Source organism: Leucopleurus acutus (assembly GCF_964270905.1).
Source record: "Leucopleurus acutus genome assembly, chromosome: 14".
NCBI lineage: Eukaryota > Metazoa > Chordata > Mammalia > Artiodactyla > Delphinidae > Leucopleurus > Leucopleurus acutus.
The window spans coordinates 60,306,769-60,334,717 of NC_139156.1; the positions used below are offsets into that span (position 1 = coordinate 60,306,769).

Below are 27,949 nucleotides of genomic sequence, written 5' to 3' on the forward strand. Positions count from 1 at the left end.
TTATTGAGGTACAGTTTACATACCAAAAAACCCACCCATTTCAAGTGTACAGTTCAATCATTTTTAGTAAATTTACGGAGTTGTGCAATCATAACCATAATCTAATTGTATTTCTAGAACATTCCTGTCACTCCAGAAATGTCCCTTATGCCTATTTGCAGTCCCAGCCCTAACCCCAGGCAACCATCTGGCTTTCAGTCTCTACAGATCTGCCTCTTCTGAATATTTCACATAAATGGAATCGTATAATATGTAGTTTTTGCATCTGGCTTCTTTTACTTAGTTATTGTTTTTGTAGTTTATTCATATTATTACATGTGTATGTTGCCTAGTAGTATTTCGTTGTATGACTGTACTAAATTTTGTTTATCCCTTCACCAGTTGATAGATATTTGGATTACTTCCACTTTTCGGTTCTTATAAATAATACTGCTGTGACATTCACTTACAAGTTTTTATGTGGACCTACATCTTCATTTCTCTTGAGTAGAGTCCTAGGAATGAAACGTCTGGGTTGTACTGAAAATTCACGTTTAACTTTTTGAGGAACTGCCAAACTGTTTTCCAGAGGGGCTGCACCATTTTCCATTCCTCCCAGCAATGTATTCAGCAGTTCAGTTTCTCCATATCCTCACCAGTGCTTGTTATTGTCTGTCTTTTTGATTACAGTCATTCTAGTGAGCATGAAGTGATGTCTCATTTTGGTGTTGATTTGCATTTCCTAAAAGACTAATGATGTTCAACACCTTTTCATATGTTTATTAGCCATTAGTATATCTTCTTTGGTGAAATGTCTATTCAGATACTCTGCTCATTTTTGAATTGGATTGTGTATCATTTTATTATTGAATTTTAAAAATTTTTTAAATGTTTATATTTATCAGATATATGATTTGCAAATATTTTTCTCCCAAATAATTTTTTCTCTGTGGCTTGTCTTCTCACTTTCCTAATGTATCTTTTGAAGCACAAGTTTTTAACTTTGATCAAGTTCAGTTAATCCTTTTTTTCTTCTTTATGGGTTATGCTTATGCTTTTGATGCTCGTATCTCAGAAAAGACAAGGATTAAAACTACTTTTCATGGAATTATGATATTTGCCTTATTTTCAGGACTAGTCTGGTGATCAGACTATTGTGTGAGTTTTGTTGAAATGTATAATGCCTTGCCTCTGGGTGATGGCCTCATTGTTCCAGAGTCCTTTGGGCAACTATTACTAGAGAGGCAGAGTAATATTGATCAAAAGTGTAGGCTTTGGGGCCTGACTACCTGGGTTTGAATTTTAACTTCATCCCCTCCTAACAGTGTTACTTTGGGAAAGTGGCTTTATTTCTCTGTGCCTCAGTTTCCTCATCTGTAAAATGGGGATAATGCTGTTGGGTTGGCCAAAAAGTTCATTTGGTTTTTTCCGTAAGATCTTACGGAAAAACTTTTTGGCCAGCCCAATACTTTGCTCGTAGGGTGTTTGTGTATATAAAGTTCATAAGAAATGCCTGGGGCAGAGTAAGCCTCAAGAAATATTAGCTCTTATTATTAGGGGAGCAATTCTCAACTGTAGTGTGGGGTGGGGTTGTGCATATTGGAATCATTTGTGGGTCTCTGCATGCCTTTCTAAAGTGACAGATTCCGCCATGGGTTACAGCAGCTGGGATGATAAGTATTGCACTTAGCCTTCCTTGACACATTTAAAGTTGATTGTTCCTTAAAATCACTTTCATTAAATGAGGCAGTTTGGGTTGATGTGTAGAATTATAAAACTCTTCATCAGATGTAAAAATAGCTCAAGCTCCATTAACACTTAGAAAATGAATAATCTATTAATTCCTCTTGCCAAGGCAAAAATCAGGCAGTCTTAGGCAAACCAAGAGCAGGATATAAGCTATCTGCATTTGGTAAATACATTTTTCTGCTTTTGGGGTGGTTTATTAGTCCAGGGATCAGATTATGGGGTAAGAACTTGTAATTCAGAGATAGAAGAATTCCTGCTTTGCTCCTGTTGGAGGATAAGATTCACAACTTTTTTTTTCTTGTCTTCATTTGCAAAATGAGTTTAATGAAATTTGAGACCTATTTATCTTCAAAAGGAATTCATGATCTGATATGGGACTACTATCAGAATATATAAAGAATCCTTATAACTCAACAATAAAAAGACAGAAAATGGGCGAAGGATTTAAATAGACATTTCTCCAAAGGGGATGTACAAATGTCCAACAGGGACATGAAAAGATGTTCAGCATCATTGGTCAATAGTGAGAAGCAAATCAAAACCACAATGTGATACCACTTTACACCTACTAGGATGACTATAGTAAAATTTAAAAAAGGAAAATATTAAGTGTTGGTGAAAGTGTAGAGAAATAGGAACCCTCGTACATTGCTGCTTGGAATGTAAAATGGTTCAGTTCCTGTGGAAAAGTTTGGTGGTTCCTCAGTAAGTTAAACATAGAGTCATCATAGGACCCAGCAATTCCACGCCTTAGTATATATCCAAAAGAGTTGAAAACATATGTCAACATGGATGTTGACACAGATGTTTTTTAAAGCTGCATTATTAATAATAGCCAAAAGATGGAATCAATCCAAATGACCATTAAGGGATAAATGGGTAAACAAACTGTGTTATATGCATACAGTGGAATATTATTGAACCATGAAAAAGGATGAAGTACAGATATATGCTGCAACTTGAATGAAGTTTGAAAACATGCTAAGTGAAAGAAGCTAGACACAAAGGTCATATATGGTATGATTCCTTTTATTTGCCATATCCATTATAGGCAAATCCAAAGAGACAGAAAGCAAACTAGAGGTTACCAGGGGATGAGCAATGGGAAATAGGGAGTGATTATTTAATAAGTATGAAGTGTTTTTATGGGGTGCTGAAAAAGTTTTCAAACTAAAGAGAGATGGTGGTTTTACAAAATTGTGAGTACACTAAATACCATTAAATTTTGTACACTCTAAAATGGTTAATTGTGGGGCTTCTCTGGTGGCGCAGTGATTGAGAGTCCGCCTGCCAATGCAGGGGACGCGGGTTCGTGCCCCGGTCCGGGAAGATCCCACATGCCGCGGAGCGGCTGGGCCCGTGAGCCATGGCTGCTGAGCCTGCGCGTCCGGAGCCTGTGTGCTCTGCAACGGGAGAGGCCACAACAGTGAGAGGCCCGCGTATCGCAAAAAAAAAAAAAAAAAAAAAAAAAATTAAAATGGTTAATTGTGTGCTAAGTGAATTTCTTGTCAGTTTAAAAGTGGGGGAGACAGAAGTTTTAAAGTGCAGGGAATGATTATGCTAGAAAAAGATGACCATATTTGATGTGGCTACTCCAGTGTCTGGATATCTCTCCAAATTCATTTTTCACTCACCTTTGCTTGGGACAGTTTATTCTTTTTTTAATAAGTTTCTTTCTTTCTCTCTCTCTTTCTGTCTTTCTTTCTTTCTCTTTCTCTTTTTCTCTCTCTATCTCTCTCTTTCTGCATTGCTGCACGTGGGCTTTGCCTAGTTGTGGCGAGAGGGGGCTACTCTTCGTTGAGGTGCTCTGGCTTCTCATTGTGGTGGCTTCTTATTGCGGAGCACAGGTTCTAGGCGTGTGGGCTCTAGAGGGCAGGCTAAGTAGTTGTGGTGCACGGGCTTAGTTGCTCCGTGGCATGTGGGATCTTACTGGACCAGGGCTTGAACCCGTGTCCCCTGCATTGGCAGGTGGATTCTCAACCACTGCGCCACCAGGGAAGCCTGGGGCAGTTTGTTCTTACACAAAATATTTTACCTGAAAATACTGCAGTGTCTGCTAAGATAGAAACTTTTTTATAAAGAGTATATTATCTTTGGGGAAGCCCATAAGAGGCCCAGTTGCTCTGGAACTAATAAAGCTGATGAGGAACAAAAGCTATTCTTAGAACCTGTAATTAGGTAGCATTCTGTTTTTCCTGGGCATAACATTTTATCAGGCTACCAGTTCATTTTTTTAAAAAATATTTCTTGAAGTGAAATTCACCTAACATAAAATTAACCATTTTAAAATGAATGATTCAGTGGCCTTTTGTGCATTAGCAGTGTTGTGTAAGTACCAGCTCTCTGTCATTCCACATGTTTTCATCACCCCAAAGGGGAATCCCATACCCATGAAGCACATCCTTGCCAGCACTTGTTTTCCACTTTTTTGATTATAGGCAGCCTGATCGGTGTGAAATGGTACCTCATTGTGGCTTTGATTTGCATTTCTCTTAATGACTGAAGAAGTTGAACATCGTCATGTGCCTGTTGGCCATTTGTATTTCTTCTTTGGAGAAATACCTACTCAAGTCCTTTTCCTTTTTCTCTTTTAAAATTAATTAATTAATTAATTAATTTTTGGCTGCGTTGGGTCTTCGTTGATGGGTCTATGTTGCTGCATGCAAGCTTTCTCTAGTTGTGGCGAGCGGGGTCTTCTCTTCGTTGTGGTGCGTGGGCTTCTCATTGTGGTAGCTTCTCTTGTTTCGGAGCTCAGGCTCTAGGTGTGCAGGCTTCAGTAGTTGCGGCATGTGGGCTCAGTAGTTGTGGCTCGCGGGCTCTAGAGCACAGGCTCAATAGTTGTGGTGCATGGGCTTAGTTGCTCTGTGGCATGTGGGATCTTCCCGGACCAGGGCTCGAACCCGTGTCCCCTGCATTGGCAGGTGGATTCTTAACCACTGCGCCACCAGAGAAGTCCCTTTTTCTTTCTTTAAATCGAGCTATATTTTAGTTGTTGAGCTTTGTACATGCTCTTTATATATTATGGATACAATATGACCCTTGTCAGATGTATGGTTTGCAAATATTTCTCCCATTCTGTAGGTTGTCTTTTTCACTTTATTTTTTGTTTTAACTTTTTACTTTCTATTGGAGTATAGTTGATTAACAGTGTTGTGATGGTATCTTTTTCACTTTCTTGGTAGTCCTTTGATACACAAAAGTTTTAAAATTTGAAGTCTAATCTGATTTTTCTTTTGTTACCATACTATTGGTGTCATATCTAAGAATCCATTGCCAAATCCAAGGTCATCGAGATTTTCCTCTCTTTTTCTTCTAAGAATTTTATGATTTTATGGTTTTAACTCTTATATCATTGATCCATTTTGACATAGGTTTTGTATATAGTATATGGTATGGGTTCACATCATTCTCTTGCATGTAGATATTCAGTTGTCCCAAAATCATTTGTTGAAGAGACTCTTCTTTCTCCATTAAATTGTCCTGGCAGCCTGGTTGAAAATCAGTTGGTCATGGATGTGTGGGTTTATTTCTCTGCACTCAATTCTGTTCCTGTAAGGAACGGCACCAAGAAACGGGGGAGAGCTTAAACAAGCTTTATTTGGGAACGCTCCCGGGCGAGGTTCACTGGTCCGAGAGAAAGGGGCCAGAGAAGTCGCGCCTGGGCGAGGGTTTGGGCAGAATTTATAGGGGAAGAAGGGAAAGGGGTGTGGTGAATCCAGGAGGGCGCAGGGTATTCCTTATTTGGTGGTCTTTTCGGGTATTGTGGGGGACCGTTAGTCCCGCCCCTTGAAAGGCGGGAAGGCTGGGCTGGGTGGAAAGTCCCCAGGTCATTTCCTGGAACTGGGTGGTCCGGAAAGTCTCCAGGTCAGTTTCAACCTGTGAGTCTGATTGCGTTCCCCTGCCTCGGGCCATTTGGCCTTACAGTTCCTGCCATGTACTTTTGTATGGGCTGAGTTTCTTGTTTTTTTCTCCCTTTGATAATAGGATCACGGGGTTGATAGCACCATTTTCCAGAATCCTAAGAAGCTTCACCTAACTATTGGGATGTTGGTGCTTTTGAGTGAGCAAGAGATCCAGCAGACATGTGAGATGCTACAGCAGTGTAAAGAGGAATTCATTGAGTGAGTAATCCACAGGAGTGGGGAAGGGTGGTCACCCTGTACTGGCTTCTTTCTGGTATCACAGACTTGTTTTTGGACTAGGGAGCTGGGTGACATGGGAACAAAATTTGTTGACTCACCCATTTGTAACACTTAACATTGGATTATTGTCTAAAAGGTTTAAAATGGATTTAAAGCATATATTTACAGATTTGTGTGGAAAGGCTCTACCTTAGATTTTACCAGTTCAGTTGGCAAATTTTGTTCTTTAACAAGGACATCCCATTCCTTTCTCAAAAAGGAAATTCTCTTCATTATCTATAGAAGAGTGTAGGCTACTGTATTAGTTTTCTGTGCTGCTGTAACACATTACTACAACCTTGGTGGCTTAAAACAAGACAAATTTATAATCTTATAGTTCTGTGGGGCAGAAATCTGATAGGGGTTTCACTGGGCTAAAATCAAGTTACTGGCAGGGTTGTGTTCCTTTTTGGAGGCTCTAGGGAAGAATCTATTTCCTTGTCTTTAAAGTCCTGATTTAGAGGCCACCCACAGTACTTGGCTAGTAGCCTCCTTCCTCCATCTTCAAAACTAACAATGTTGCATCTGTTTGACCCTCAATCTGTTACATCTCTCTCTCTGGCCATAGCAGGGACAGGTTCTCTGCTTTTAAGGATGTGTGTGATTTAATTGAGCCCACCCAGATAATCCAGAGTAATCTCCCCACCTTAAACTCTTTAGCCTTAATCACATCTGCAAAACCTTCTTTGCCATGTAAGGTAGTATATTTACAAATTCCAAAGAGTAGAACATGGGCATCTTTGGAGGGCCGTTATTGTGCTTACCATAGTAACTCAAACATTATAACATGATTCCATAGGAGAGTCTTCACTGTATTTCAGAAATGCAGTCTTTAATTTTCTTTTCTTTAATAAAGGTAGTTTTGTTTGAGTCAGTAAGGATACCAAAAACTGTCCAAGCAGTCGGTTTTGGCTCAGGGAAAACATTGCTGTTCTGACGGCAGAGTTGTTATTCTTTTTACTGTAAGATTTTAATTTGCATATACATCTGACCTAACAGCTCTGTTTCAAAGGATCATGTCTTCTGAGCCCCCCTTCCTTTGTTCCTTTTACTTAAGATTGAAGCAAACCAAGAGAAACTTGAAAATTAACTGACTTGAATAGTTTTATTTTTATTCAATTGTAAAATATACTATTCTGACATGGCCTTGTAGAAGTGGGTTACCTGGTTCATTGGGTAAAACAAGGTAAAAGGATTTAAATTTTTTCTCAAGTTATGTTGTATATGAAACTGTAATACAAAGACTTATTTGTGGACCAGTTTTCTTTTTTCCATTAATTGTTTTGAAGACAAAATATTTTTCTTGAGCAAAATCATAAGCTGATCATGTTTGCAGCTGCCTGTTCTTTCTGAATTTCAAACAGCAAAGAATACTTCTTTGTCTTGTTCTTTGCATAGTGATGGGCAACTATTTTCTCTCTATCTGACCTAAAATTCAAAATAATTTGGTGTTTGTAATTAGATATTTACAGTTTTCCTTGCATTAAATAAAATTTTATGCTTTACCTTACAAAGCAGAGCAATTTTACCTTGTTTAAAAATCACTTCTGATACTTTAACTTCCGATTACTTTTTGCTAAACAAAACTGAAAGCAGCTGCATTTTTTGGCTGCCATTAGGATAATCCTGCTAACAAAAAAATTAAAGGCGGATAAAATATTTGTTCAGAGAGGTATTTGGTTTTTTACCTTATGAAAATCAGGTCACAGGATTTTAATCACTGAAGCCTTATCCTGAGCTATGTGAGGATTTAGTTGAGTTCCTCCCTTTTATGTCTCTTGGTGTCTTTTGTGACTAAATGCCAAATCTGAACCCTTTAAGCGTGTCAGAGTTGGTGTGCATAGGGAATGAAGAGCAGCCTTAATAGTTCCTAAGAATTTTTGACATGACAGGATGAAAACAGTAATTGTAGTTTTTCAAATTCAGCAAAGCTTTTGAAATAGGACACGTTACCCTGCCAAAAATCTGCAATGCAGGCAAAAATTTTTTAAAGTTGCTCTTTTCAAAAAGCTGGAAAGGTTTAAAACCAGCAAGTAAAGCAGGCCTCCCCAGCCTTCTTCTGTCACCTTCCCTCTGTTATACACACTTGTTTTAAAAGTATATAGTGCAAAATTAATCTACCTGATTGGCTAGAGGGGTGAGAATCAGAATTGGTTGTTTGTATTGTCCAGAAGTGCCCTGTTTTCCTAAAAGGAAGAAAAATCTCCTAAAAAAAAAAAAAAAAAAGTATACTTACAATAAAGCCCTGGTGTAAAATGTATCACCTAACTTCTTTTTCCTTCTTATTTCTTTTTTCTTTTTTACATCTTTATTGGAGTATAATTGCTTTACAATGGTGTGTTAGTTTCTGCTTTATAACAAAGTGAATCAGTTATACATATACATATGTTCCCATATCTCTTCCCTCTCCCTCCCACCCTCCCTATCCCACCCCTTCTTCCTTATTCTTGATCTTCGATCTCAGTCTTTGTACTTGGTATGCTTAGAAAAAAAATGTCAATAAATAATTGCATTTCTAACCTGAACCTTTTATGATGTAAAGATCGCAAATTAAAATATAAAGGTGGAAAACATTGGAAATGAATAGTCTACTATATAACATGCTGTAGCTTAATTTAATGGCTTTTTAAATTGAGGTATTAAATGTGGCTATATTGGCGTTTAATTAAAATTGTGGTGATACATAGATATTTTAAAGAAATGGGTAGTTGAATGTTCGTTTTAAATTTGGGGGTGGTATTTGAGTTTAAAGTATGTCACCTGACCAGAAATAGAACTTTCATTTCAATTCTTAGGCTAAAGGCTCACGTAGCTGTGTAGATTTCAAATGAATTATTCACGATGTTCAGTAGTGCTGAAGCACTAAATGTGTCCCTTGTGACTTTTCTTTGTGATATGTCGAACACAAACAGTGCCATGTCTCTGAGTATATAGTCTGACAAATGTGCGGCTCTTCTTTAGCTCCCGTAACACTTTACTCATACCTAAGTGTTCCCAGTAGGCCTGAAGTAAAACCAAATAAGAAGTTAAAAAGGGACAAGAATGAGGAGAGGAGAAGAGGAAAAATACCCACGGACAAATGTCCCTAATTATTGCCTCATATGTCTCTCCATTGAAGAGTGTGCTCAGTGGTATCCAAGGTGGAATAGTTTGGTCACCAAGACAAAGAGCATTTATCAAGCAAACCATTGGATTCTCTCCCGCTCTTTAATTCTCCCTCTTGATAAATCCTAGGGATAGGTTGAAAGAGTTTGTTTCTACTTGTAAGGCAGACTTTGAATCTGTTCATGGTTTTGTTTTTGGTGCCGCATCTAATTCCAGTGGTTTGAGGTAGTTTAGAGTGAGGACATATATACAAAAGAAATGTTAAAGTCAGACAGATTAGAAACCATAAAGATGGAATGGGAAGAAAATTCTGTCTAAAAACCGAGGTGAGATAATAATTGTACTAGAACTTTAACATTTAGTGGTGTTTTCAAGCATCAGTATACTTGAACTATGGGAATTCTTGGCAGTCCAGTGGTTAGGACTTGGCGCTTTCACTGCCAGGGCCCTAGGTTTGATCCCTGGTGGGGGAACTAAGATCCCGCAAGCCGTGCAGTGTGGCCTAAACGCGGGCGCGCGCGCGCGCGCGCACACACACACACACACACACACACACACACACACACACACGAACTAAATTCCAGAAAGGAAAACACCAATTATTATAATTCTTATCTGATAAAAAGGAACATAATTTTTCAGGAGAGAATCCTTTTCTGGTTCTCAACCCAAGAAAAAGTTGTATAAATCTTAACATAAAGAACCCAGGTGATGATGAGCTGTGTCTTCAACAGGAGTTTGGCAGAAGATATAAAAACATTGTTCACGTTGCTCTTTCTTGTATTGACCCCTGGAAATTGAGAGTGTAACATTAAATATAACCCAGTAAAAACATTTTAGTGGGAAACTAAACCAGTATGGTGCTTTCTGGTGATCTAACTATGCAAGGTTAGAGCTGAAAAAACATAGAAGAATGTACATTTAGTATTAAATTTTTTTTTCCCAAAAGTTTTGTTGACTGCCCTTTGATAGGATTTAATGGCAGTCTTTCATATTGAATTCTTTGACTATAACTAGAAATGGAGATACACTGTATTGGCTGGCTATCTATCTATTTATTTATTTATTTCTGCATTGGGTCTTCGTTGCTGCGCGCAGGCTTTCTTTAGTTGCGGCACACGGGGGCTGTTTTTGGTTGCGGTCCACGGGCTTCTCATTGCGGTGGCTTCTCTTGTTGCAGAGCACAGACTCTAGGCGCATGGGCTTCAGGAGTTGTGGCACATGGGCTCAGTAGTTGTGGCACATGGGCTTAGTTGCTCCGCGGCATGTGAGATCTTCCTGGAACGGCTCGAGCCCATGTCACCTGTATTGGCAGGCAGATTCTTAACCACTGCTCCACCAGGGAAGTTTGTATTGTTGATTGAAGCTAAAGACTTCAATCAGATAATAATTCAGAGCTTGACTTGTGTTTTGGAATATCCCACTTATTGGAGGTGGTTGTAGGGATACTTATGATCAGGGTCATAATTTTTCTCATTAAAGTACCTGTCTAAAATAGTTGAGTTATTTAGTTTCTTAAAAAATTCTGGTCTTGTGCAATAATAATGGCCTTGGTGTTTTAAGGGAATCTTTTTTTTTTTTTTTTTTTGCAGTACGCGGGCCTCTTACTGTTGTGGCCTCTCCCGTTGCGGAGCACAGGCTCCGGACGCGCAGGCTCTGCAGCCATGGCTCACGGGCCTAGCCGCTCCGCGGCAAATGGGATCTTCCCAGACCGGGGCATGAACCCGTGTCCCCTGTATTGGCAGGTGGACTCTCAACCAGTGCGCCACCAGGGAAGCCCTTAAGGGAATCTTTTACCATTAGGATCCCTAGGCTATAAAAGGATCTCCCTGGGCCTCAATTAAATATCAAGAAAACTTTTTTGTTTTGCCTTATTTGGAATTATTTTTTGATTAATCCTAACAGTCTGTTGTCTTTGAGCCAGTACCACATTTTATTCAATGACAATATAGGCGTGTGTCCACATTCTCAAAATTGTTCAGGACATCTTCTCCCTTTATAGTGGTACATCCATCAATGTTTATCAGAGATTTATGGAGTACCCATTTTATATAAGGCACTGTCCCAGGTGCTGGGGATATAGGAGTAGAAAAGATGGATAGGGTCCCTGGCCTCATGGGGCTTGGAGAAGGCTGTTTGGTGAGCTGATTTTTAGCTGGGTTTCATGTTGTCACAGCAAAGCCTTTGCTAGTTGAAGCATAAGTCTGTTTAAGGGGCCTGGGAAGAAAGCAGGATGGTGGGTTTTACTTAACATAAAAGAAATACATGTTAACTTTAGAAAAGCTAAAAATTGCAGATAAACAGGAATTCCCTGGCTGTCCAATCGTTAGGACTCCACGCTTTCACCGCCAAGAGCACAGTTTCAGTCCCTTGTCGGGGAACTAAGATCCCGCAAGGCGAGCAGTGCGTCCAAAAAAAAAATTGCAGATAAACAAGATATGACTTGTAATATTACCTGAAGATAATTACTATTAACATTTTGGGGCATGTACTCCCACGCTTTTTGGTTTGCATATATGTATTTTTTTCCTTTGAGGTGTAATTTACTTACAGTAAAATGCACAGATGTTAAGTGTAGTTGATGAATTTTGATAAATGTGTACACCCATGTAACTTCACCCAAATCAAAATGTAGAACATTGCCATCACCCTAGGAAATTCCTTCATGCTCTTTTCCAGTAAATTCACTTCTCCCAAAAGTAACTGCTGTTCTGATTTCTGTTACCACAGATTAAATGTACTTATTCTCTAATGTCATATAAATAGAATCATTCAGTATATACACTTCTGCGTTTGGCTTCTTTTGCATATATTTTTTTATTTTAACTTTTTAATGAATAATACATTTACATGGTTCAAAAATTTTAAAGTACAAAGGATATGCAGTGAAGAGTTTCCTGCCTACTGTTATCCCACCAAGCACCCTGATCTCCTCTCTGAAGGCAACAGATTTTAGCAGTTTCTTTGTATTATATCCTTTCAGAGATTTTATGTATGTACAAGCATATAAATATGTATATATATTAAATTTTTTATCCCCATCTTTTGCACGAATAATGGAATTGATTAAATATTTCATCAGGAGTTGCAAAATGGTGATATTCTAATTCCATCATTACCTCTACATCTATCAGTTGGAATTCTTCTGAAAGAACTTTCCTTTATTGGCTGTGGTTGGATATGTACCTGAATTTATAATTATTTCCTTGGGTTTGGCTCCTAGAAATTGAATTGCTTGGGCAAAGTTTTTCTATTCTTGAAGGCTTTTTATAAGTATTGCCAAATTGCTCTTAGAGATGTGATACCAGTTTGCACCTTCACTGTTGTTATATGAGTGAAATACTGTCTGCAATTTGTAGAAATAATAAGGTAAAACCGGAGAGATGGGCAATGTAGTAAATGTCTTCATCAATCAGAACTGTCATCACTTGGCCTTTTCTGAGACATCTCTTAGACATGCTAATAAACTGGTATTGGGATAAATATAGTGTGACTTTGGAAATACTTGTGGTTCTAGTTTGTGTTCATTAAACATGTATCTATTTTGAAATTAGAAGGACGGTTAAATCATGTTAGTTAAAAAAAACCCTCAACAACTTCATTTTTGTAATATTTGACTATGTATATTAACCATGTTTCAAAATATAATAGCCCTCTTAACTTAAACAGTTATAAAAAATCTAATGTGTTTTCCTTTGCAGTGACATTTCTGGGGGCAAACCCCTGGAAGTAGAGATGGCGGGGATAGAATACATGAATGATGATCCTGGCATGGTGGATGTTCTTTACGCCAAAGTCCATATGAAAGATGGCTCCAACAGGTATGTTTCTGGAATACTTCTTTGTTTTAATTGTGAGGTGCCGAGAAGAATCCCTGGAAGTTCAGGTAGTTTTGATTCCTTTTCTTTGAGGTCTTATTATTGTAAGGAGTGTGTAAATTCTTTCTTTTTCTGAAATAGTAAGTTAATATCTTGCAAGAGGAATTTGTTGTAGGAAAAAGTATCAGACTTTTAGTTTGATAATTATTGAATTACTTGGATGGTAGATATTGATAGTAGCAATCTAGTTTTTATGGAACTCAGTGCCTCCTTCATGTTTTCCAGGATAATAGGAGGCAGGAAGGATGGCATATTAGGATGGCAGTTTCAAAAGTGACATAATGCAGATCTAGTGAATACCAGGGCAGAATAGGGATCATAACTGTACAAACTTCATAGGATTATTAGAATTAAATTAATATACATAAAATGCTTAGATCAGTGCTTGGCACATACTGACATCATCAAAACATACATTAAAAATGTTTGCTATTTTTAATTTTTGTTATTACCACACCTCGATCCCTACTTGGAATTCTCAGTCTGCAACCCAGGCTATTTTTGAGGCTCGCCTAGGCATCCAGAGCCCTTTGCGATATTAGTACCATTTATTAGTCTGTGCAAGGCCTTTGGTGAGCAGAGGAGCGCAACTTGAATTGGAAGTTTGTTTTTGTGTGGTCTTTTCATTAGGGCAGGGTAGAACAGAACTCACACTGAACAAAAAACCCTCTAGGGAAAATCTGTGTCTCTGGGCAGGCCCCCAAATTGATTTGCTTTCCTAGAGGATCTCTTGGAAGGTTTCTCTTATCTCAATTTGAATTGATGATCTCAGTTATCTTCTATCAATTCCAGTGGAAGTGAATTTTGAGTGTAAGGGAGGAAAAAAAAGATATAGAATCAGTTTTTGTGTGTGTGATGTATGTCAATTATATCTCAATAAAACTGGAGAAAAAAAGTGTCTTAATATCATTACTGGAAATTCCCTGGTGGTCCAGTGGTTAGGACTCTGCACTTTCACTGCCATGGGCCCAGGTTCAATCCCTGGTCGAGGAACTGAGATCCTGCAAGCCATTTGGTGCAGCCTAAAAAACAAACAAACAAAAAACCAAGTTTTGTAAAGTCCCCTCCCCAAATCGCAGTGTCTAAGGGACTTATACACCTCTTGTTTAATTCAATATTAAAACTATTTGAATGCCTCCTTTGTGCAAGGTATTTTGAAAGACCATGTAAATTGATACAGAAATGAGTAAGACATGGCCCAATTTTTAAGGCACATTCAGTCATTTGTGTTTCTTTATGTGAAGAGACACTGCTCAATGCAGAGGCATGGAGGAGAGGCCATGTTATAATAAAAACACAGTCAACTTTCTTTGTATGATTTCATATATTTTAGATGAAAGAGTCCCTTAAAATGCTTGACTGTGAAGTGCCTGACCTTTAAAAAATGGAACCACTTAGATCAAATTTTTCCTCTGGAAACAGAGCTGGGACAGTGTAGCTACACTTATTGATAGATCCTTGGATTTTGTAAAACCTGACTGTGTAGGGAATTTGCATTCAAATTACTTAGTAGTCAGCTGTTGCTAAGACTTAAGCATTGAACACAGTGGCTATTCTGTTCTGTTTCTTACTGTCACAGGCCTCCACCCTTGCCACTTTAGAAGAATAGCTTCCTCACATTATACTGAGAACATGAAGCCAAGTCAACTTCCTTCCTTTTTCCCTCACAGTCTACCTGTTTTCATCACACCCACCCCACTCAATTTCACTCTCTTTCTGAAGAATTGCATATATTAACTCTGATGAGGCTAATCCCTTCACTTATTCTGGGACCCCATTCCTTCTTATCTCCTCAAAGACCTGACACCATCAATTATTCCACCCTGCAGGGCATTTCCAGTCCCCTTTTCCCTCAGGCATTTTTCAAATGCCCAGGATGTGAGATGCAGTAGACCCTAGGGCTTCTTTCTTATGGAGGAGGCAGATGTTGGTAACTAGAATACACTAGGTTGAGGACTGTGATTGAGATTCTAGTGGTACATAAATGAGCAGCAAAACTCTGCCCATGTGTGGGCAAATTTTGTAAAGGAAGGCTTCAGAAAGCAGGTTTCTTTACTGAATAAGGAGTTTGCAGGCTGAGGGAGTAGCATGCTAGGAAAAGGGAATAAATACTAAGTACAGATCTAGAGGCAGTGTTATATGCCATGTAAAAGGAATGTTGATTTTCATTGGTCATTTGTTTATTCAACAAAACTTTATTAAATGCCCACTGTGTGCCAGACACTGTGCTAGCTGTGAATATAGAATGGTCAGTAAAGGTGGTCCAGTGGTTAAGACTCTGCGCTTCTACTGCAGGGGGCTCGGGTTCGATCCCTGGTTGGGGAACTAAGATTCCATATGCCTCTCCGCAGGGCCAAACGAAAAAAAAGCAAGAATGGTCAGTAAAGCCAGACACAGTTATTGCCCCCATGTAATTTACAGACTAATGGAGAAAACAGATGTTAACAACACGTAAATATATCATTGCAAAGTGTGATAAAGGTGAAGCAGGGGGAAAATGGTGCTCTTTTAAAGACAGAAAATATGGCAGTTTAGACTGTGGGAGGGCAGGGTAAGGAAAGCCTCTTGGAGGAATTGATACTGAATTGAGGTCTGGAGGAGTGGGATTTTTCAGGCAAAGGGGTGGTGGGAAATTCTAGGCAAAAAAAAATGCAGAGCAAAAGCCCTGTGGCAGGAAAAAGCCTAGCAAATTCCACATATGGATGAGACATAATGAAGGAGAGGTAGGGTCACATCAGATGTCCATGTGAAGAGATTAGAGGGGCTTGGATTGAGGCAGTAGCAAAGATAAGAGAAAAAAGAATAAATACAAGCAGAATAAATAAAAAGAAATCCGTATCAAGATAAATCAGGATGGAAGTGCAGAACACTGAAGATAAAGAATTTAAAAGAAGTCACCTACAAAGGATTGACAGTTATCTAGACAGTGGACTTCTCAATATCAACAACAGAAGCCAAAAGACAGCGGACTGTTTTCTAGAGAAAACAACTGTCAAGCTGGAATTGTTTACCCAGAAAAAAATCTTTAAAGAACAAAAGTGAAATAACTTTTTTGTGTCCAAATGCTGTCTTTCCTTCTTGTTATCCTTCTTTTTCTCAAATAGACTCTAAGATTCTTGGAGGCAGGGGTTTTGTCTTATTTACTATATAGAGTATTATGTGATAAAAACAGATTACAGAACAATTTGTAAATATACATTTACTTTTTTCCCCTCAAAAGTGGGAAGAGAGAGCAAGAGAGAAATAAACCAGTTAGTCTGAATATATAATCATCTTATCAGTGGTTATTTTTGGATAATAAGTAATTTTTTTTCTTTTAGCTTATCTGTAAGATTTTTTTAAAATAAAAACAATGTTCGTAAAGCAGGCACGTGTTACAGTTTTTCAGATACACTTGATATACTTTGTCACATGAAGGTCAGTAGTAATCAGTATGTACATGTAAGTGGTAGAATTATGGTTTGACCTAGCTGTGTTTGACTGTAAAGCCTATGCTCATAGTGGGGCAAAAAGAGAGGATTAAGGGGCTTCCCTGGTGGTGCAGTGGTTGAGAGTCCGCCTGCCGATGCAGGGGACATGGGTTCGTGCCCCGGTCCGGGAAGATCCCACATGCCGCGGAGCGGCTGGGCCCGTGAGCCATGGCCGCTGAGCCTGCGCGTCCGGAGCTTGTGCTCCGCAACGGGAGAGGCCACAACAGTGAGAGGCCCAAGTACAGCAAAAAAAAAAAAAAAAAAAAGAGGAGATTAAGAATAATTGGAGACAGACCACTCTTTTGAGAAGTTTGGTGAAAGGAAGATGAGAGAGATGTAGTTAGAGTCTACAACTGTGCAGCTCAACATCACTGCACCATCTTCCAGTTAGCCTTCTTCCTTTCATAGCTGAGCTGCTTCTTTATATATTGTTTTCTCTCATAAAATTAAAGCCTTCCAGATGGGTAAAGTGAAAATTAAATGGCTCCCTTTCCCCCTGCTCTGACTCTCCCTGTGTTCCTCCCCAATAGATTGTAAGCAGAGCAAATACTGCTGAGAGTCACTGTCCGTGCGTATTGTTTTATACAAACTGGATCACATTATTCATATTGTTCTATAGTTTGTTCTTTTCATAAAACATAACCTAGACATTACTTTTATGTCAGTGTCTATAGATCCTATGATCTACTCCTACATCAGCCTTTCTAAGCCATAGCTTATATACAGTAGGACTTCCCCTTGCTTAAAAATCTCCCATCATTTCACATCATCCTTTGAATTAGTTCGTATTCCTCAGTCTAGCAGTCAGTATCTTCCAGGATGAAACCAACTTAATATTTCAACTTGATCTTCCACTTATCTTGGACTTGCCCCAAGCCCTAGCCCGCTTCACTGCTTGATGATCCTTTGTGTCTTTGTTAATGTTGTTTCTTGTGACTAAAATTTCTTTCATGTTACTCCTCATCTCTTTTTGTCCAAGTGCTGTCATTCCTTCTTGCTATCTTTCCTTCTTTTTTCTCAAGTAGACTTTAAGATTCTTGGGGGCAGGGAGTGTCTTATTCAGCATTGTGTATCCAGTGGCTTTTATAATTCATGACTCATAGTTGATGTTCAGTGAATGTTTGTTTACTTAAGTCATTTATTTTTTCAGCTGATTTACAAAGATGAATTGAGTACAGTTAGCTTCCTGTCCTAAGCCCATCCTCCTGGTAACCTATTCTGGTCTCAACCCAGCTGTAACGTCTTCCACATTTAAATTACCAAAGCACCTTGTATTCCTTGTGTCATTACCAAAGTTCTCTTTATAGTTATTTTAATAGATTGTAAGCTTCTTAATGACAAGAGCTATGTTTGCTTAGTTTTTAATTCTTTTAGTGACTAGCATGGTGCCTGTATACAGTAAGAACTCAAGAAATGTTAATTGGATAGAGCTGAATTAAATTTGGGGAAAAAAAAATCAAAGAAAAATCTGGAATTTGCACTTTCTAGGGAGTCAGTGATCATTCTGCAGTACAACTCCACATCCATAAAGATGGCTCTGGAATGCTTGAGCTTTGTAGCACTTACAGGCCTTTAAACTAAGAGCTCAGATTCAAGGCATTAATAATTGGCTTCTGTTTTCAAACACAAAGCACTATCTAAATGATAAATCTGCTTAAGAGTAATTTATTATTTTTCTCATAGCAACCCTATATTATTTTTAATTCACTTATGAGGATGCAAAGGTATAGAGAAGCTTTGTGACTCATTCATAGTCAACCGGGGAAGGATCAGTGAAGTAAGAATTCAAAGACTATAATGTTAGAAATATACTGACATATTGTCAGATGTAGTATCCATGACAGCAGCCTGAAATTTAGTGATTGTTTCTAAGCACCCTTAAGTTGTCTTAATAGAACCCCAAAGATTTGTCATTTATGAATTCATGCATACATACCTGCAACAGCTATTCACTGAGCACTGATGATATGTCAATTAGGTATTAACTTGGGTGCCAGGGTAAGGCGGTGAATAACATGAAGAGCTGGCTTCGTGGAAGTGCACAATAAATTGATAGCAGAGCAGAACTGGCTGCCAGGAGACTTAGATTCCCATCCCTCTGCCCTGACTGAGCAACTCGGCCTGTCTGTGCTTCGTTTCCTTTTGTGTAAAGTGAGCAGGTTAGACTAGAACATTTTAAAGGACTTTAATCTCTTCAGAGTTCTGAGGGAGAAATCTTAATTTGCCAGAAAGACAAAGCTGGAAACTGGACTCTTTCATTTAGTCAATTTAATTTCCTTCCTGTAGTATTACATGCTCCGTTTCTCTACAGCTGAGCTCCCTGTCCACTTCTTTTTCTTACCTTTATTTTTTATTTATTTACTTATTTATTTATTTTTGGCTGTGTTGGGTCTTTGTTGCTGTGTGCGGGCTTTCTCTAGTTGCAGCGAGCAGGGGCCACTCTGTTGTGGTGCGCGGGCTTCTCATTGCCGTGGCTTCTCTTGTTGCAGAGCATGGGCTCTAGGTGCACGGGCTTCAGTAGTTGTGGCTCATGGGCTCTAGAGTGCAGGCTCAGTAGTTGTGGCTCACGGGCTTAGTTGCTCTGCAGCATGTGGGATCTTCCCGGACCAGGGATCGAACCCGTGTCCCCTGCATTGGCAGGCGGATTCTTAACCACTGCGCCACCAGGGAAGTCTGCACTTCTTTTTCTTTGATAGGAGAGAGGCATCATTCTATTGTGATTTGAAATTGAGGTGCATTTTGCAGTGCTTGGTTATGTTTAGACCTAAGTTATGTTGTAATATTTTAAAATATTTTAAACTTTATGAGATGGTGTTAATTAGAAACTTTAGACCCAATAGTGTAGGTCTTGGCTTGGAGATCCACATGCACAATTAAGTAAGTTAAACTGCAAAATCAGAGTTACGTGCATTGTGAATGCATTTTATTTTCCCCTTAGGAATGTAGGAACAAAGTCGTTTTCTTGAATCAGTCATCTTTCTCCATCCTTACTAATATCTTATTGGTTAGCCCTTCTCATTGCTCAGTTAAATACTTGAGAAAAATATTTTATGTCATGGGAAAATATTCAGGGTATATTAAGTGAAATAAGCAGGTTATAGAAAAATATTGTCTTTTTTTTTTTTTTTTTTTTTTGCGGTACGCAGGCCTCTCACTGTTGTGGCCTCTCCCGTTGCGGAGCACAGGCTCCAGACGCGCAGGCTCAGCGGCCATGGCTCACGGGCCCAGCCACTCCGCAGCATATGGGATCTTCTCGGACCGGGGCATGCACCCGTGTCCCCTGCATTAGCAGGTGGACTCTCAACCACTGCACCACCAGGGAAGCCCAATATTCTGTCTTTTTTAAATTGATGTTTATCTATCTGTAGTAAAAGACTTAAAAATTATTTAACCCAAAATTAAGTGCTTATCTATGGATGGTAAGGTTGTTTTCCTTTTTGTCGTTTTCTGCATTTTCCATTTTTTCTATAACAAACATGTATTATTTTTGTAATCAGAAAAAAAATTAAGATAACTATGCAAGGAAGCACAGCATCTCTCTTAACTGGCTTCCAAGGCTTTAGTTTTCCCCTGCATATCTTGCTTCTTACAACCCCGTCTTGCTTTCCTAGGTCTACCAAATAAGACTACAGCCTTGCCTGACACACAGGAAGCTTCACAATCTGGCTTCAGCCTGCCTCCACTTCATTGCTGCCCTTCCCTCTCCACAGAATTTTTCATGAACCTGGAGTGCAGTGTATTCTTTGATATTCACTCTTTCAGTTGTTCAGGACAAAAATTCTTTTAGAATCACTTTCAACTCCTGACTACAGTATATTAGCAAAGCCACCGCCCTCCTCACCACCTCCACTGCTGCCACGCCCACCAGCTGGGGTGTTGCGACAGCCTCTCAGCTGCCTTCCTGCTTCCGTTCTTGCCTCTACCACTGTGTGTCCTCCACACGGCAGCCAGAGTTTTCCTTTTAAAATGTCAGTTGGATCGTGTCATTCTTCTGCTGAAAACCCTCCAGAAGCTCGCCACCTCACTCAGTAGAAGACAAAGTTATTACAGGGGCCTAAGAACCTTATGTAAGCCCCTGTGACCTGGTCCTCCTTCCTCTCCCACCTCATCACCTCTCCCCACAGTTTCATTCCATACACTGGCTTCTTACTGTTCCTCCGTCATGCCACAAGCAGGCTGCCTCAGATGATTGTATTTGCTCTTCCCTTTCTCTGGAATGCTGTTCCCTTAGGTCTCTGCTCAAGTGTCACTTTATCAGGGAAGCCTTACCTGATCACCATGTCTAAAATAGTACACTTACCCTCAATCCCTTTCTCCTCCCTCTCTTCCATTTTGTTTTCTTCATGGTGCTTAGCACCACCTGATGTCGTATATGTATATTTGTTTGCTATCTGTCTCCTTCCACCAGAATGTAAGCTGCTCAAGAGCAGGGACGTGTTCTGCTCATCTTTTGTATGATTCCCATTCCCACACCAGCCCTTCCTGTCTCCTTTGAGATCTTGTTCTGTTGATCCCCTCTGTTTCCTAAGGTTTCATCTTCCTTCTCTGCTGGATAGTTTCTTGTTGTCAGTAAGCATTTTCAACTCTTTCTCTTCCTTGAAAATAAACACAAAGAACCTGCCTTCAATTCTATATCTAATTACCGAGGCAATTAGTTTCTTCCCTTCCTTGCAAGTTTCTTGAGTTTATGTGCATGTATCCCCTTCCCGTCTGTCTGGCCTCTCCCTTGGTCCCCTGCAATAAGGCTTCCTTCGCCAGTGTGCCAGCGAAACTGCTCTGGCAAAGATCTCTAATAATGTTCTGACTGTAAGAAATAAGTAAGCATTTTTTGCTCCTTTTCATACTTTACTTTTTATAGCATTGTACTATACTGATTATTCCTCTTTTCACACCCCTTGTAATTCTCTTTTCAGCCTTCCTGAAGTTTTCCTTTTCTTGTTCCTCATCCTTATCGATTGTCCTTACTGGTTCCTTCTCTGCCCCTTACATACGAGTGTCCCATAAAGGCTCCGTCCTTAGCTCTCTTCTTGCTTGCTCTGATTCCCCCTCACCCTGTGACTGCATCTGTCCCATGCTTTTAACTACTTTTTTTGCACTGATAACTCCCAGATCTGTGTCTTTTGCCCAGATTTTTCTCTTGAGCTTCAGGCTTGTTATTTCCATCTGTCTCCTGGACATGTCGCACTTGAAATCCGGTGCCACACATGAAAAAGTATACACACTATTAACCCTCTCCACCACTCCCCACCTTGGTCAGTGACCCATCTGCTCATTTAAGGTGAACTCGTGGGAGTAGCTCTCAGCTGCTTCCTCTGCTATAACACTGTCGTATCTGAGGGCCCCAACTTCTCTCTCACAAGCTCTTTTGAATCCATTCCCTTGTCTCGGTTCTCACTGCCCCTGTCATAGTTTAGATCTTCATCCCTTTCTACTTTATAGCATGGTCCTTAAAATTTGTCCTCTGAAGCCAGACTGCATGGGTTCTCATTTTGGATCTATCACTTAGTTGTGTGACTTTAGTCAAGTTTTATAACTTCTCTGTGCCTCAGTTTCCTCATTGGTAAGGTAGGGATAATAATTTATCGTGAAGATTAAATGATTTAACAGATACAAAGTGCTTAGAATAGTGTGTGACACATCGTGTTTGTTATTATTTCTACTATTAGTACTATTAGTACCACATAACTGACCTCAGTACCGCTGGTCTCTTTCCCCTTCTAAAGCATTTTCCACTGTGCCACAGAGTCAGCTTCACAAATGGGTAGCTGACCACATCATTCCCTTTTAAAAGACTTCCGTGGCTTCCCATGGTCTGATCATTATAGTCCCAGCCCTGTGTTCTGTTTCTGGAGGTCAATGGTGAGGGTATGGGTATTTATTTTATTATTATTAATTATAGCTTACTTGGTACTTCCCTGGCGGTCCAGTGGTGAAGACTCCATGCTTCCACTACAGGGGGCACGGGATCGATCCCTGATCTGGGAATGAAGATCCCACATGCCATGTGGCCAAAAAATAAAAAAATTATAGCTTACTCATGTTTAAATATTCTTTGGTTAGTAGACAAAATAAAAACAATTAAGATAGAGAAGTTAGAATTATAAGAAGATTAATTTGGAACTTTGGAGCCTGAAAACCATGAAAGGGAAAAGAATCCTTTGTGCTTCTCACTCAATCTCTAGGGGAAGATAACTCCCTCTTGCTGCAGCGTATGAGTGCAAGCGGAAAAGGGTTGTTTTGACCATGTCTAAATGGGTGAAAGATAACTGGGGGGTAGGGGTACCAGAGGCTGTTCTATCCGTGTGGAGACAGGCATTGAGCAACTCAGCTGCTGCAACCAGAGAGACTGCCCTGTGGCCTCAGGAAAACTCCCACAAATGGGCCACGCAAGGTGGGTTTGGCACACATCTCACATAAAACAGACCCATCCAGCCCTGCTCAAGGAGAAGCTGCTCACTGGGCTACAGTGTTTTACCGCAAGCCATGGCCCAAGAAGCAGTGGAAGATTCACAAACTCTACAGATTTCTCAGGGCCACTTGCATCTGGGAAAAGAAATGGTATGTGGGACAAAGAGTATTACTAGTATGTACATCTAAAATGTAAAATCTTAAAAAATGTGAAATCTATTGTTCATTAGTACACTGGCGACGAATGAAAGATTTTGAGGTGGGGAAGTCAATTAGCATGCAGCACAAATCTCAAAAAAAGCCAAGGGAAAGGTTGAAAGGAACAGGCTGCTCCCTGTGCTCATCAGGTGCACTGCTCTGTCATTTGATGCAGACCTCCACATCAGCACCCATGTTCAGTGAGAACTGCAGGCTCAGGTTGGACATCTGGTCACACTGTGTAAAAGCCACAGGCTGAACTTCACCATCAGTTGAGTGAGTGGTCACAGAAGATGGCTGCTTTCTGAGGCCTAGGGCCAAGATCTGCTCCACCACATCCTCGATGGGATAATGACCCCCTCTCAGTGGCGCAACTGGCAAAGTTCTTCAGAATTGAAGGGGAGATAAAGAGTTTTTCAGACAAACAAAAACTGAAGGAGTTCATTGCCACTAGACCAGCCTTACAAGAAATGTTAAAGAGAGTTCTTTAAGCTGTTGATCAAAACACCTGAACAGAGTGAAAACTTCCTGTGCAAGAATTGTTTCTGTTGGAGGTATTGGAATGAACAGCCATCATCAAGATAGAACTCACCCGCTGCAGAACCGTTAGTGCTTAGAGCCAGCTGGAGTCCATTTGGAGACATCAGTTATGTGGCCTGTGGATTTTCCTATAGTTGTCTTCATTGGTACTACACTTCTGCCTTAGTGAACACTGATGTAGTGGCCAGGGCTGCTGGGATTTTCACAGTGCATGCTCCTTCCCAATGAGCAAATGTCTGAGAGTCATGCCAGACCTCATTTGATCCTGGCCGAAACACATCAACTAGCTTTTGGTTCTGTGACTGGATGAACCAATAAAGCACTTTCTTTTAGACAGCTCTCTGCTGAGCCTGGCTTCTTGTGTAAGATTTCCAAGATCATAAACTTCCATCTTCCTTCAAGGCCATGCTTAAACCTCCTGTGAAAACCTGGCCCCTCCAAGTATAGTTGATCACTCCCTTACACTCACCATGATGTTGTGCAGTTGTTTCCAGGTGTCTTGTCCACACAAAGCTGTGTGCTTCATGATGGTGGGGACTGCAGCCTTATTTACTTCCTCTTCTTTTGAGGGCCTTGTACGGTGACTGGCTCAGAGTAGATGCTTCATAAATGTGAATTAGTAATCAGGGTTCAGGAGTTTACTGAGATTTCTGTACTTCTTTCTTCAATTTCTCCAGGCTGCAGGAATTGGTTGATCGAGTACTGGAACGTTTTCAGGCATCTGGACTAATAGTGAAAGAGTGGAATAGTGTGAAACTCCATGCTACAGTCATGAATACTCTATTCAGGAAAGACCCCAATGGTAAGTGCTTCATAGAACCACAGCACAGTTTGTGATCAACAAGGCCTAATGATGTCCCTGGGGTTTGAAGAGAATGGGCTATCAAAGAATCTCTGCTGGGCTTCCCTGGTGGCGCAGTGGTTGAGAGTCCGCCTGCCAATGCAGGGGACACGGGTTCATGCCCCGGTCCGGGAAGATCCCACATGCCGCGTAGCAGCTAGGCCCGTGAGCCAGGGCCTCTGAGCCTGCGCGTCCGGAGCCTGTGCTCCGCAACGGGAGAGGCCACAACAGTGAGAGGCCCGCGTACCGCAAAAAAAAAAGAATCTCTGCTACATCTTCTGTTTTAGATCCATTAGCTTGTTTTGATGAGCGCAGTGGAAGGGGGCAGGGACATATCTAGCATGGGACTGTAGCATTCCAAATCTTTTATTTCTGTCGCACATAGGGTTGCCAGATATAGCAAATAAACATACAGGATGCCCAAGTAAATTTCAGGTGGAAAATGAATAATTGTTTTAGTGTAGGTATGTCCCATGAAGTACATGGCAGCTTTTTCTTTTTTTTATAAAACAAGAAAGAAGATTAACTAGTAAAGGTAAATGTTAGAGCAGTGATTCTCAACTAGAGGCAGTTTTACCCCCAGAGGACATTTGGATTGTCTGAAGACATTTTTGGTTGTCACAGTTAGGGGGCTGGGAGTGAGTTGCTACTGGCATCTAATGGGTAGAGGTCAGGGGTTCTGCTTAACCCTCTGCAATGCACAGGACAACCCCTCATAACAAAGAATTATTCAGCCCAAAATGTCAGTAGCACCAAGGTTGAAAAACCTTGTGTTAGAGTAAGGTTTTTTTCCCTCATGAATCTAAACCTTCATATAAAAATGCCTGTTTTAACCCTTTATTTGAGATAATAATCTACATTTTAATAAGGATTATTTTTCTTCCCATCCTCACCCACCAAGTCAAAGCTGTCTAGCACACTTCAGCATCTATCTGATCAGGAGCTACAAATTCAAGTTATGTGCAGCTGCTTCTTCAAAGCCCTGTTGTTTAAAATATACCAGCACCAAAACTCCATATTCAGGTTTTATTATATTTGTTAGGACCCTGACCTTGGTTTTAGAAAGTCTACGTTGGAAGAGGACTACATCAGGACTCCATCAGAACCCATGAACTATTTATAGATTTATAGTTAAGGACAGTTTTTGTGTCCCTTTTTACCAAAGTACATCTTTTCATTTCTTCAGATATATACCAGAGAACTCAACTATAAGTTGTTTGGTTTGGTTAGCGCCATTGTTGGACTAAGAGATATGTAGCTAATCCAATTCTTAGTTCTAGTGTTAACTGTTTTATGATGCTACATTGTATTTTCTTTAAGACTTTTGTAAATAAATCAGTGTTTTACCTTTCAGAGCACTGAGATCAAAAAACATTCAAATGACTCAGTCAAAGCCTATGGACTCTGGGTAGTTAGTAGAATCCGAAGCTCTCTACTTATTCTTGTTCTGATGGAATATATTTCTTTCATTTGGATAGTGGTATTGCAGAAGACCATTTGGAATTCCAGAAAAAAATTTTTTTATGGAATATTTGATATAAATTATAATGTAAGTTATCTAATGGGAACATTTAAAGGAGTTTGTGGTATTTATTTTGTTCTGGACAGTTTTTAAAATTTATTTATTTTAATTAATTTATTTTTGGCTGCGTTGGGTCTTTGTTGCTGCGCGCAGGCTTTCTCTAGTTGTGCCGAGCGGGGGCTACTCTTCGTTGCAGTGCACGGGCTCTAGGCACACGGGCTTCAGTAGTCGTGGCACGCGGGCTCAGTGGTTGTGGCACACGGGCTTAGTTGCTCCACAGCATGTGGGGTCTTCCCGGACCAGGACTTGAACCCGTGTCCCCTGCATTGGCAGGTGGATTCTTAATCACTGCGCCACCAGGGGAGCCCCGGTCAGTCAGTTTTAATCTTGGAAAACACTGTTAGATCCCCTGAGGTGGTGTACCTTTTAACATCATCACGTACAGACAGAGGTTCAGAACTCTAACGTACGCTCTAGGGACTTCCCTGGTGGTCCAGCGGTTAAGACTCTGTGCTCTCAATGCAGGGGACCCGGGTTCGATCCCTGGTCAGGGAACTAGATCCTTCATGTATGCCGCAACTAAGATCCTGTGTGCTGCAACTAAGACCCGGCACAGCCAAGTTAATTAATTAATTAATTAAAAATAAGGTACACTCTAATTCAGGGGTCCCCAACCGCCAGGGCGCAAAGCAGGAGGTGAGTGGCGGGCAAGCAAGGGAAGCTTCATCTGCCGCTCCCCATTGGTCTCATTACTGCCTAAACCATTCCCTCCACCCTGGTCTGTGGAAAAATTGTCTTCCATGAAACCAGTCCCTGGTGCCAAAGAGGTTGGGGACTGCTGCTCTAATTCATTGGTTCAGAAGTTACATTGTATCTAGCACCATCCAATAGGACTTTATATGATGATAGAAATATTCCATATCTGTGAAATTCAGTATGGTAGCCACTATCCACATGTGGTTATTGAGTACTTGAAGATGGCTGGCTAGTGAGACTGAGAAAGTGAATTTTTAATTAATTTAAATTTAAATAAGTACTTCCCTGGAGGTCCAGTGGTTAAGACTTCGAGCTCACAATGCAGGGGGCACAGGTTCGATCCCTGGTCAGGGAACTAAGATACTGTATGCAGCATGGCATGGCCAAAAAAAAAGAAATTTAAATAATCACATGTGGCTAGTGGCTACTGTTTTGGACAGTGCAGTATTTTATTAGACATGTGATACTATCAGTAATACATTCTGCATCTGTCCTAGTCCTTAAATCTTAGTTCAGAGCTCTTACAACTATACCATACCCCATTATTAACTAACCTCTTAACATAAAAGAGTTGAATTATATAGGAATCTGTATCTTTTAAATTGTGTGGATCCAGATGTATATTCGGTTGGCACCAGAGCTTCATGAAAGAAAATGTTCTGTGTTCACAGTCTAGTTATCCTTTCCTGTTGACATATATTTTAAATATAACAGCTTTAGTGAGATGTAATTCATATACCATATAATTCACCTATTTAAAGTATAGTGAGTAATGTAACCGTTACCACAGTAAATTTTAGAATATTTTCATCACCCCAAAAAGAAACTCCATAATTATTGGCAGTGACTCCCCATTTTTCCCTTACTCTTCAGTCCTTAGGCACCACCAGTCTAATTTTTGTCCAATGAATTTGCCTTTTTTGCATATTTCATATAAATAGAATCATGCAATGTGTGATCTTCTGTGACTGACTTCTTTCACTTAGCATAATGTTTATAAGGTTCATCCATGTTATAGCATGTATCAAATGTCATTCCTTTTTATTACCAAATAATAATCCATTGTATGGACATAACACATTTTATTTATCCATTCATCAGCTGATGGACATTTCTGTTGTTTCCACTTTTTGGCTATTATGAATAATGCTGCTGTGAACATTTATGTATGTGTTTTTGTGTGGGCATATGTTTTCATTTCTATTAGGTATATACTTAAGTGTGAAATTGCTGCATCATGATATCAGTATGTTTAACTTTTTGAGGAACTGCCAGACTGTTTTCCAGAGTGGCTGCACCATTTTACATTCCCACAAGCAGTA

At 39.9% G+C, this 27,949-nt stretch overlaps 1 protein-coding gene across 3 annotated transcripts in view; it reads left to right on the forward strand.

The window, feature by feature from the left end:
- Positions 1-27,949, forward strand: part of ASCC1 (activating signal cointegrator 1 complex subunit 1) — a 101,330-nt gene that overhangs the window by 41,962 nt on the left and 31,419 nt on the right. For all 3 annotated transcript variants that reach the window (XM_082855097.1, XM_082855099.1, XM_082855098.1), the window contains exons 6-8: positions 5,713-5,849; positions 12,716-12,835; positions 24,186-24,310. In XM_082855097.1, the coding sequence (XP_082711223.1) occupies positions 5,713-5,849; positions 12,716-12,835; positions 24,186-24,310 (382 nt within the window). The remainder of the gene's footprint in view (positions 1-5,712; positions 5,850-12,715; positions 12,836-24,185; positions 24,311-27,949) is intronic.